Source organism: Staurois parvus, unplaced genomic scaffold (assembly GCF_062004578.1).
Source record: "Staurois parvus isolate SC_StPar_1 unplaced genomic scaffold, SC_StPar_1.0 ptg000019l, whole genome shotgun sequence".
Taxonomy (NCBI): domain Eukaryota; kingdom Metazoa; phylum Chordata; class Amphibia; order Anura; family Ranidae; genus Staurois; species Staurois parvus.
This window is the reverse complement of record NW_028317815.1, coordinates 23,598,564-23,611,601: the sequence shown is the minus strand read 5'-3', so window position 1 is coordinate 23,611,601 and position 13,038 is coordinate 23,598,564. Positions and strand designations below refer to the sequence as shown.

General features: G+C 41.0%; 1 protein-coding gene across 1 annotated transcript in view; it reads left to right on the top strand.

Annotated features, from left to right (window-relative positions):
- Window positions 1-13,038, top strand: part of SEMA3C (semaphorin 3C) — a 198,632-nt gene that overhangs the window by 119,700 nt on the left and 65,894 nt on the right. The window contains exon 4 of the mRNA XM_089685854.1: window positions 7,438-7,500. Within this exon, the coding sequence (XP_089541980.1) occupies window positions 7,438-7,500 (63 nt within the window). The remainder of the gene's footprint in view (window positions 1-7,437; window positions 7,501-13,038) is intronic.

The window sequence follows — 13,038 nt, the reverse complement described above, 5'->3', positions numbered from 1 at the left end:
GTGCTGTGTGAAAGGACTATGTAAATCTCAGAACTGGATGGATAGAAATGTGCATCTTTTGGCAGGTTACAGAACCCTTCTATGTAGTTCAGTTGTGCAAACTGGAGCTAAGCTTTAATTTGTACATAGGTAAGTACAGGGATGGACTGACCATTTGGAAACTCGGGCACTGCCCGAGGGCCTGGGGTCAGTAGGGGGCCCCATGAGATGCCCCTGGTACCTTTTTCATAGGCTTTTTTGAGTTTGGGCAAGGACACAGGGGCCCCATGATCCCCTATTGTCCGGGGGCCCCATGAGTTTTTCAGTCCGCCCCTGGGTAAGTATAGTAAGTAGGGAAGCACTGGGAAAACCTGTTCAGTAAGGAAATATTACACTACAGCAGGTTGAACCAAAAAATTACCCAATTCCCCCATCCACACACTTGGTATGAATGGGGGGAATCCTCTTGCTGTATTATTGTGTTCTGATGGCAGGGAGACTCCCCCGTCATCAGAAAACTGATCAGTGTTGCATTGCTATTTCCAGTGGAACTGATCAATCTGGAAAAACCTGACTGATTGTACAGAAGTCAATCATTAGATCAACTTCAATACAACCAGTCTGCCCATACCTGGATTGAAAGTCCCTACAGAACCTGCTGAATTTTGATCCATGTATGGCCATCCTTACTCTCATATGCATGGCCATCTTCAGCTCCTAATCAAAGCCAAGAAGGAAGTCAGTACAGGGAGATGTGGCCAGTTTTGAAATAAGATTTGTTGGATGGAAGAGGGATAAGTATCCACCAGGTACTGCTCTAGTAGTTGCTGGTTTTGAAATTATTACTAATGATTACAGGTTCCATTTGCACTGCGAATGTGGGAACTTTACAGTAAAAAAAAAAAAAAAACAGTCACATGTAAATAGTTCAGTTTGACTTTTACATTGCTTAACCTAAAGTGTTACTAAGCTCACAACAGTAAAATCAGTCTGTATATGCAGTAAAGCATGCTTGTTATACTCACTGTGGAACCTAAGGGGCTAATCCTCTGCATTGTGTATAAAGGCTGTGTGATCCTGACTGCTCTGCCCTTTCTTTTGTTTAAATGACCACCAGATACAGACTGAACCCATGGTCACCTGCACATGCTCAGTTTGGTGTGTATTGCTAGAGGTTTTTTTTTTTTTCTTGGGAGGGTGCATGTGATCAGCCCAGGGCCAGAGGTTTCACTTCCTCCTAGAGCAGAAAGAAAACTCCTCTCACAAGCTTTAACCAGTGCTCTGCTGAAGTCACAAGACTTCTCTAACTGCTGATGAGAAAGGTATTTAGCAGTTTATATTTACTAAAATCATTGCATTTCCATGTTCTGTGTACTGTGGGAGACCAGATGTAGTGAATGCAGGGCCCTGGGTTTAGTAACACTTTAAGTAATTTACTGTATAGGCTTACTTTTTAAGTGCAAAGTAGCTTGTCATTTAATAGTATTATTATTATTATACAAGATTTATATAGCACCAACAGTTTGCACAACGCTTTACAATATAAAGGAGGAAAGTACAACTACAATACAGTTCAATACAGAAGGAATAGCCCTGCTCATGTAGCTTACAATCTAAAGGAAGGGGAGATGATACAAAAGGTGCGGGGGATGATCTGGTGGAGGTGATTCAAGTACAGTTCTTAGGTGGAGGTGGGGAAGGCTTCCCCGAATCAGTGAGCTTTCAAAGATCGCCTAAAGGCGGACAGGGTGGGGTCTGATTGAACATACTGGAGCAGGGAGTTCCAGAGGATGGGAGAGGTTCTGGAGAGGTCCTAGAGGCGAGCATGGGAGGAGGTGACAAGGGAGCTAGAGAGCAAGATGCCTTGGGATGAGCAGAGCAGATGATTTGGATGATATTTAAGGATGAGGTTGGTGCTGTAGCTAGGGTAAGTGTTGTGGATAGCTTTGTATGTTGTGGTTAGTATTTTGAATTTTATATGTTGGGCTAGTGGAAGCCAGTGAAGGGATTGGCAGAGAGGGGCAGCAGTCGCTGATCGGTTGGTAAGGTGTATTAGTCTAGCAGTAGCATTCATAATAGACTGAAGGGGAGATTGCCTGTGTAAACGTAGACCAGTAAGGAGGGAGTGGCAGTAATCAATGTGGGATATAACCAAGGCGTGGATAAGTTGTTTTGTAGTGTAATCAGGAAGGGGCAAATTCTACAAATGTTGCTGAGGTTGAGGCGGCAGGTTTTAGCCAGTGATTGTATGTAGGGCCTGAAGGAAAATATACATTTCTCTCCATATATGATATCCCTCAGATGTTAGTACACTTACAGAGGCTGTTGTGCCTAATATGTATTTAAATGGCCCGTTCACCTCTGTGTATTGTAAAGCATGATATGTGGAAATGCATGTAGCACCCTCTTAGTATAGCTAGGGGGAGCTAGACCCTACTGGTTAGCAAGGAGCTGCTAAGCACCTTAGGTGAGATAGCCAGATAGGTTACATTCTGGTCCGGACTGAGAGACTCTGCAGGCCAGCCCCTCTGCAATTTCCCTGTACTCTGAGAATTTCAGAGGAAGGCCTTGGAGACAGTAAGTGGACCTGAGCAGTGGTTGACTGCGCTTATGAGGGACCTCAGCCAATCTCCAACAGAAGGCTTGGCAAGGGGCTGGACTCCCTTAAAAAAAGAGCCTGCTCAGTAGCAGGAGAGTCGGGTGGAAGAAGGAGAGAGGAAGATGTGAGTTTGAGGTGGAAGGCTGCCAGGAGGCCTAGTGGGATGGAGCCTGCCTGCAAGCCTGGAGCTGGAAAGGAGGGAAACTCAGGACTCACTGCCCCCCTGAGAGAGGACCATCTGTATGGCGGGAAGGAGCAACACAGCTGATAGGCCTGGTAGCAGCAGCCATTCCACACGCAGTACAGGAGAAGATCTGAGTGAGTACACCTGCACCCCCTGGGTGGATAGAAGAAGGAGCACTCTGGTGGGAAACCAGATTAGCCTTCTGCTAGTGACTGTACACCTTACTTAAAGGAACAGGAGCCAGATTCAGGAAGAAAGTCTCCAAAGTGCTGGGTGCTACTGTGTGAACCCAGGCTTGTCATAGTGGCTTCAGTCTGGGTTCACACAGGAGTGGTGAGGGAAACCGCATGCGATTTGGACAGGAAACACACCACATTATTGTTCAAAATGCATGCTATTCTTTGCAGTGCATTTCGAGCCCATACATTTTGCATGCGCTCAAATCGTACCGCAAAGGTAGAGGTAATTGGTATTGATGAGTGCTTGAGTACAAGTTTCAGTACTAGTAATGGCTGGTAAAAAATTAGATATCGGGGCATCCCTAATTTATAGAAGAATTAATTATTTCATCAGATACTTTGTACACATTGGGGGAGATTTACTAAAACTGGTGCACGCAGAATCTAGTGCAGCTATGCATGGTAGCTAGTTACCTTATAACTTCAGTTTGTTCAATTAAGCTGTGGCAATAAAACCTGGAAGCTGATTGGTTTATATTCAAAGTTGCACCCGGTTTTCCACTGTCCACCCCCAATGTGTTAAAAGTACACTGCAAATAAAATAAAAGCTTAAGCCCTGGTTCACACTGATGCAGTGCAGAATTCTCAGTGTTTTCTGTGTGAATTCCGCACCACATCAGAATCACACCCCTTTCATGCGAACCGCTGCGGGTGTGTATGTTAAGTTAACAACACCCTGAAATCGGTCTGCAAAATGCAGTGCGATGTGCAGAATCGGATCACATAGGTGTGAATATCCATGCAATCCAATTCTATTGCAGACCGAAAAAGGGTCCTGCACCTTTTTGGTGTGGATGCGGTGTAATTTGAGCCATACATAATGTATGGCTCATATTGCACTGCACACAATTCGCATGTGATTTGCACAGGAATGTGGTGCGGTTCCTGTGTGAATCACATGCGATGTACTGAACCGCATATATGTGAACCTGGGCTTAAGTGAACCTGTGACCAGAAGCGGAATTAAAATAATGTAAAAACCTCTGACAGGGTTTTTATAACAGAAGACACCCTACTGTTCCCTTCCTTCATAATTCCTTCTCCCTGCCTGGCAGTGGTAATGGACACTAAGCTGTGCAATCACAACTCAGAATACATTTATGACATCGCTCTGTGCCATATTGATGCGTCTCTGTGTGCATGCATGGGATTGACATCATTGCAGCCTAGCCATTCAAGCGGCTGAACAGAGTGAACCCAGAAGGAAGACCGGGGAAATAAGGGAAGTGTCCGTGACCAGCAGGATCACTGACATCACATCACTGGATAGCATTATTTGACAGGTAATTCTGCCATAATGTGCTAATATGTAGTGCATACTAGCACATTATGGCATAATCCTCCTGAGGGCCCATGTATGTAAAAAAAATAGCAGAGTATAGTTCCACTTTACCAAGCAGTAAATGAGCTTTAAAGTAAATCATCAATTACCTCTGTAGCTGTAGACATTTTCTTCAAACGTTCACAGCAAAATCACGGAAGTCATTCAAGTTGTCTCTCTCATCAGTTCAGTTCATGCTGCTCCCTTTGCCGGAACCCCTTCTCTGTGTTTACTTTAAAGATAAGGAAACGAGAAAGCTTTTAAAAGAGATGTATCGGTTTAAGAAAAAAAAAAAAAGAATATACATACATATACAGTATAATCATCTATGTGGCTGTAGTATCGATCCGATATTGCAGATGCCCCCCACCAGCTCTAGGACCGCGTGATCAGTTCTTGGTCTTCAGTCACTAGCTCTCTGCCCTGCCCCTCGAGCACCCACTGGACTGTGGAGGGTCGGGAGAGGCTGGCTCAGGCTCTCAGTGGCTTGCTGAGAGGCTGAGCCAGCTGCCAGTCCAGGCATTTGGGTGGAAACTGACCATATGGTTGGGATCTTTTCAGAGCCTGGACTGGCTCTGTGACATCAGCATTCACTGTTGGTTGAAAATGGGTCACAAGAATACAGTTAGTTCTGCTTTGGCTGTGCTTCTCTTTTAACTGCTGGGACGGGGGAAGAGAGGTAGATAAACTGGTAAAGGACTTTGGTACTTCTGTCATGAACTTTGACAATGAATACCTCCACAGTGCCATGTGCAGAACTCAGAGAGGGCTTGTTTAAAAGCTCATTTATAGCTTGGTAAGGATTTGAAAATATTTGAATGTCCATATGCTGTTAACAGCAAAAAAAACACATATAGGCTATAACTTATTTACACAATGCCATACTATCTTTTTGTCACCAGCCTGGTCTCTGAGAACGCCTTTTGATTTCAATAATGAAACAGAGGTACAGTATTCCCACACACAGATCGGTGGATCATTGGCCGCAAATTGTATTAAATCTATGGGATGGAGGGGGACGGGTGCAAATATTGTTAGTCAATTCTGGCCATAGACAGCTGGGCACTGCCATAGGGGATATGCATCAATGCAAACATTTGTTGATTTTTTTCAAATACTGTACTACGGAGTGGGGAGAGGGTCTTTTTAATGCAGCTTCAAGGGCAATATGGAAAAAAACACCACTCCTTTAAATCTTCGCATTAGGCTCAGATGGCAAAAAAGGTGACATGGGGTTATAACCTTCCCTTATTCTATCCAAAATGAAAAAAAAAAAGTTTTTACTACAATTCTACTTAAATATGCCTTATTTTGTTGAGCACGTGGAAGAAGAGTAAAACTTTCAAAAAATGTAATGGTGCCGACACAATTGCACAGCTATATACTAGTACATGGTATTGAAAAAAATAAACTACATAAGCATCAACTAAAGTGTTGACTGGATGAGTTCAAAAATTTTAGCAAATTTGTTTTTACCTCTGCTGATTAAAGTACATAAGCTGGTGCTGTGTGGGGAATAGTACAGTAGATGAGCATGTAGTGTAAAAGGAAAAAATAGTCTAACTGTTCCTAACAGAATGTATGGTTTCATTTACTTCTGATTGCACCGTAACCACACATGTAAGGTAATATGGATCCTCTGTGATCATCCTCTGGAATTGCTTAAATCATTTAAAATAAACTGTAAACTTCCTACTGATTCTGATGACTAACTGGCCTCAGCGTTGTCCTCAGATGACTTTGGTTTACTGGGTCAATAGCTTGATATCACTGCCGATATCAAAGGATATAAAGTAGAATAAATTTATGATAATAAACACAGTCCTGCCAGGAAGAAGTACTTAAGTTTTAAACATTGCAGTGTGGCACAGTAAATCCAGTAAAAACGAGAGTAGAGTCATCTACTGTCAAGGTTAGGGATTTGTATAAATACACTTGGGTACTGTATTACACTTATTAAACTAAGATTAAAAATATAAGTTCTCTTTGTTTGACATTGGCAATATTTACACAGTAGGTGTGTTATGCAGATAGCGCCTTATTTAAAAAGTAGGTGTGTTATGCAGATATAATAATATCACACTTTATGTTTTGTAGCCTTTTATTTTCAAGAAGCACTTCCATATGTCCACCATATAAAAACAAGTCATGATTTAGAAAGACTTAACAAATACTTCAGTGTAATGAAAGTTCTCTTTATCACAGAGATTTATGCAATATATTACACAACAATTTATGTATCATTCTGTTTTAGACTTAAAACTGAAATATCAAGTTTGAGATTTGATTCAGATTGGAATAATGATACCACCTCAGTGTGCATACAAATGTGGATTTGTCTTCTCATGGTTAGAGGGCCTGCAACCATGAGGAACTCCCCAACCTGCCCAGATCAACCCATATGGCTTTTGTTAATGGTTGGGTACCTCAAGAGAGGGGTCCAGAAAATAGATCCTTTTCTCAAAACAGAAGCTTATGGATGAGTGGACCCTCGTGGCTCTCTGACTATGGATATTCTAGCCGTAAGCCTGTTTGTAGTTCTCTAAGTCCAGTTGTAAGATTTAGAAAGCTGTGCCGTACAGCATAGTCTGGTGGATGAAACTTCTGTTAAGAGTTAAAGACTATAAACAGAATACTCTAATGTTCTGATTTCACCTCCAGCCTGCTGACAGGACAGTGAAAGAGCAGAAGTAGATATATGAGGTCAGCTGTCTGCTCATTTGTCTCTGCTATTAGCATGTTATTTGTATACAACATACCTGATTATAATCAGCATTGAATCTGTGTTCAATGGCACAAGCTTGTATTGCATCCTGTGTTTTGTTGATTCTTGATTACTTTGCTGTTTGCACATCTGTCATCCATTTCTTTTTTATTTAATTGCTGTTTTTAACACTAAGGTTAAGCTGGTGATGGGCATATTAAAACTCCAATCACATTTTACAACTCAAGGTGTCTACAGTAATATAAAAATAGAAAGAATCTTGTGATGAGGACTTTCAGCGTTTTCAACCTACCTGCTGTACTAAAAATATGATACTGGTCATACTAAAGTGAAGTAATCTATGTTGCTGCTGAATATTTTTATATCTACGTTTTTTTCTTTTTCAACTAGGTTTTCTGGCCGGCTACACCACACAAAGTTGAAGAGTGCAAGATGGCTGGCAAGGATCCCACAGTAAGTCAGTAAGGAGAATGCTTGCTCTCTAAGTCCGGTTGAGGTCTTAGCAGCCAGAGGAAAAAAAACAATAAAATGAAGGGTGTAGTTCCTGCTAGAAATCCTCCGTGGAATGATGGCATTGCTGCATATATTTGCAAATGAACCTGTTAAAGTCAAAATCATTGCTTATAAACATCACTGTATAATTAATGTGCACTTACATCAAGCAAAGCAGATGGAGTTTATTTTTTGAAGAAATGTCCCGAACCTAATCCAGTAAAATATACTTTATTAAAAATATTCATTTTTATTTGTTCACACTATGTTACCTGTTTTTACACATATTTTTTATTTCACATAAAACCTTTTATTTCAAGTAGTATTTATAAAGGAAACAAAATATTTTCCTTCCTTCCATGACCTTATTTTTAAACTCTGTTCAGGATGTCTTCCTATGGAGTTGGAATATTTTGATATGGATGGAGGAAAGATAAACTGTAGATCTTTCATGTGCTTTCTAATAGTAAAAAGCTGTAGACCTCCCTAATACAGAGACATGTAATGGTTTATGGTTGACATTTTTTGGTAGAAAGACAGGCTTTTTTAATCAACTTTTTACCTTTTTTTATTTTTTGTTCACCTGTGGAAAAATGTTATGAATAATAAATCGGGTTGGTTTTAAATGATATGCAAACAAACAACACTTTTATTTTACTACTAAAAATGTAGATCTTTGTGCTCTAATAATCTAAGTGTAGAAGAATGTTAAAGGGTTACTAAATCCACAACAGTAAAATCAGCCTGTGTATGCAGTAAAGCATGCTTGTTATACTCAATGTGGAACCTAAAGGGTTATTCCTCTGCATTGTATAAAAAGGCTGTTTGATCCTGTCTTTTCTGCCCCTCCTCTTGTTCAAATGTCCACCTGATAAGACAGACTGAACCAGTAGCCACATGCACATGCTCAGTTTAGTGTGTATTGCTAGAGAGGTTTTTTTTCTTGGGAGAGTGCATGTGATCAGCACAGGGCCAATCAGCACTGTCCAGACAGGGGTCAGGGGTTCTGCATTTTCCTAGAGAAGAAAGAAAACTCCTCCTACAAGCTGTAACCAGTGCTTTGCTGAAGTCACAAGACTGCTCTAACTGCTGATAAGAAAAGGTATTTAACAGTTTATATTTACTAAAATAATTGCATTTCCATGTTGTGTGTACGGTAGGAGACCAGATATAGTGAATGCAGAGTCCTGGATGTAATGTTTTGTATTGTTTCTATAGTTATGGACTATAATGGAGGTATGTGAGAAGAAAATAAAGCAAGAAACAACAGTTCAGTGTAGGTAATGGGGCAGTTTGATACTAAAAGACTTTGATGCATAATGTAAGTCATCTCTTCATTCATGCTATATATTAGGCTAGCACTGGAATTCTGTCATTTATTAGGCACTCTGCCATGTCAAAGAGTATCAGTGTGTCACACTGCTATAAAGAATAGCCTGGAGCTGAAGGCATCTGGATTTGCTACACTTCAGTTCAGGAAAATAGCCACTTTATGAAACAAGGTATGCAGGAAGCCAATAAACATTTGCATGCACACCTGCTTCTGGAACCAGTAGAGGTGTTAATATGTATTAATATATGCATATATACTGACCGCCATATTTACCCCTTGGGTTTGTCATGCATTTTATGGGTAGACCTGAGTGGTAAAGGGGTACTTTCTGTTTAAATTGTCACTTTGAACGGTAGTATTCTTTTCAACATTTTACAGAAAACATATCAGGGCTTTTCAGCTGTTCTTCAGTTATCCACCCCCAAAAACTCACCCAATTACTTTTGTAGACATTCCTTTATCCAACATTTCCAAGGTCTATTATAGTGCTAATAAATAGGGAAAGTTTAAAAAACTTACCTAGTTATATCTAGTTATTATGGACAACTTTCTTGCAAAAGGGGAAGTTCCACTTGTCTGCTTCCTCCCCCTCCACTGCCACATTTGGCACTTTTTTGGGGGGAGGGGGTTTGGACAGGTACTCGCTCTCACTTCCTGTCAAATGTGCTGCAGCAATCTGAGCCAGAAGTTCACCCCCCCCCCCCCTTCTCCTGCAGCCTCCTGGGACATGCACAGTGGGAAACCGGCTGTGAAACCGCAAGGCTGCCAGTTTCCCTTACTTAAAATGAGGACATCACTGGATCCCTGGACAGGTAGGTGGCCTTATATTAAAAGTCAGCAGCTATAGTATTTGTAGCTGCTGACTTTTAATTTTTTTGGGGGGAGCCTGGAGCTCTGCTTTAAAGTGGAATTCTAGCTTATATCTAACTAGCCTTAACACCTATGCTAAATAACTTGTAAGAAAAGTGTAAATACTTACCTATTTTCAGACTGCTCCGGTCCGGTTATCTGATCCCTGAGGTCAGGTACTGATATCGGGCGAGAAGGCCTGGCTCGCAGTCTCTGCTCTAATTAATTACAAAGGTGTTCTATTGGGTTGAGGTCATGAACAGGAAGGGGCCATCCCCAAACTGTTCCCACAAGGTTGGGAGCATGAAATTGTCCAAAATGTCTTGGTATGCTGACACCTTAAGAGTTCCCTTCACTGGAACTAAGGGGCCAAGTCCAACCCCTGAGAAACAACCCCATACCACAGTCCCCCTCCAACAAACTTTACACTTGGCACAATGCAGTCAGGCAAGTACCGTTCTCCTGGCAACCCACACACATCCATCAATAGCCAGACACAGAAGCGGGAACCATCACTCCAGAGAACACGTCTCCACTGCTCTAGAGTCCAGTAGCTTTACACCACTGCATCCAACATTTTGCATCACACTTGGTAATTTAAGGCTTGGATGCAGCTGCTCAGCCATGGAAACCTATTACACGAAGCTCTCTATGCACTGTTGTTGTGCTAATCTGAAGGCTACATGAAATTTGGAGTTCTTTTATTGACTCTGCAGACAGTTGGCAACTTCTTCGCACTGTGGGCTTCAGCATGTGCTGACCTCACTCTGTCATTTTACGTGGCCTACCACTTTGTGGCTGAGTTGCTGTTGTTCCCAGTTGCTTCCTGTTGCTCCTCCTCTGTTATAATACCACCTTGACCATGAAATATTTAGTAGCAAGGAAATTTCATGGATAGATTTATTGCACAAGTGGCAGCCTGTCACAGTACCATGGTTGAATTCACTGAGCTCCTAAGAGAGATCCATTATTTCACAAATATTTGTAAAAGAAGTTTGCATGCCTAGGTGCTTGATCTTATACACCTGTGGCCATGGAGGTGATTGGAACACCTGAATTCAGAGTTTTGGAGGTGTGTCCCAATACGTTTGGCAATGTAGTGCATATACCGAGCCACTCTGTTCATGTCTATGGATGCGCACAGCCCCGGCTCAGGAGCTCATCCACACAGCTTTCCCCTCAGCAGCTGGCTTGCTGAGGGGTCATTTGTAAGAAGAAGGAAGGCAGAGCACCAGAAGGGGGCTCCAGTAGACGAGGTATGAGATCACTTTGAGCAATATCATTGCACAGAGCAGGTAGGTATAACTTCTTTTTTTATTTTAAACAAAAACTATCCTTTAGAATCACTTCAACAAGAAAAAGTTGTAAGCGCAGCTTCCTTTAAAATGTTGCATCAGCCTACTACAGTTGCACCTCTGTGCCAGAATATAAATTTTGCCTGTAATAGTTTATGTCTGCATGACAAAACTCTGGAAGTTCCCAACAATTCCATTCCTCTAGTTTCAGATTACTACCTGTTTGTTTTAGGAACTAGTTTATGAACAGCTGTAAAAAGCACCATTTATTTATTGTCTCACAGCTGGTGATGTTGTTTTTCTTATCATTCTGTTTTGTATTTGGTGTCTTTATGACACATCTCTATAACAGTCAACCATATGTCTGCATATTATAATAAAATTAAATGGCCAGATAATATACTCCATAAACGACATAGTTTATCTACCATGACAATTTATATTAATGCTTAAAGGGGTTTTACAAAACTATATGACCTCACCATTGTAAATATGGCCTAGGTTCTGTATGGAGCTTTTATGTTTTTCCGGTGTTTTTGTGGTTTCCTCTAGGTCAGAGGTGTCAAACATGTGACCTTTCACATGACATGTGACACCTTTCCCCTGGCTTGCTGAGGATCTTTCTGCCTACACCTTTAGTGAACAAAGCATTTCTTTGGTGGCTGCTGGGAAGGTGCTGCTTGGCTTTTGTGCAGAATATTTGACACAGTTGGAGAGTCAGAGCAGGTTGTACTGGGTTCTCCCCTCAAAAAACCTCTGGGCAGGTGGGAGTGTTTGAAGTACCACTACCTATTGGTGGCAGTTGTCTGCTCCTTTACCACTTATCACTATTTAATTGGGCAAGCAGCAAGCAAGGCTTGATAGTTATCGGGCAAGTAGGATCATCACTGCAACCCTAGCATGCATAGTGACCCAAGGTATAGTGGACACAGTGCACCTGTGCATGCCAGAGTGGCTGTCTGTCTGAATTAAAATAGCATGGAAATGAATGGTTGGGAATGAACATAGGCCAGTGACTTTGAACTAAGGAGGATAATGTTCAGTAAATTGAGGTGCTATTAAGCAGATCTGAGCTCAAGATGGAGCAGTGCAGTGAATTTGAGCTCATTTTAGTTTGCAATTAAATATTTCTAATTACCATTTATATCTGTCAGAGTGGCCAATGCACGAAGGTGGCCCATTCTTGGACTTGAGTTTGACATGCCTGCTCTAGGTGTGCTAATTGCATTTCAGAATTTAAAAACATGTTGCTCCCCCTGTGTGGCAGTGCATGGGTCTGGCATTTGCATTCTAGAATACCAATCTCTGTTACTGTCTTTTGTTCCCTACTACTCAGAACTATAGGCTATCTCTCAGGTGGTCTTGTGGCAGAGGAGTTGTAGAGCATTGCGGTTGTGATCTTTCCTGTAAGATAAACCTGTTAGTACATATAGACATAGCAAAAGTTTACTTTAACTATTGCTGCTGAGAATCTTGACATCGCTTCTGGAACACTAGCATATGGTCAGTATATTATTAATATGTACACTATGCAAATTCCAGGGTGGACAATATTATTATTTACAATTATTATTTTTCGTAATAATAGTAATTTATATAAAGCTCCTATAACATTATCCTGTGGTAAAATATAAAGCTGGAACATTTCTTACTGATCGCAGATGATGCTGAACGAACTTGTACAAGCACCACTAAATAAGACAGGTAAACACTTCTTCAGTTGTAATTACCTGACGCCTTTCCTTATAATAAAAGGTAGAGTTTCCTTTTAAATTGATCTTTATCATTAATATTAGTCATACCATATTTTAAGCTGCCTTAAATTTGTACTTTTTAAATTTATCACAACTCTTTGTAAAGATAAGTTATATTTTTTATTTCAGGTACTTATATAGTGCATGTCAGTTTACGCAGCACTCTACACATATATATATTGAACATTCACATCAGTCTCTAACCCTTAAGGGGTGTACAATCTAAGGTCCCTAACTTACATTCATACATACACATATTAGGGCCAAT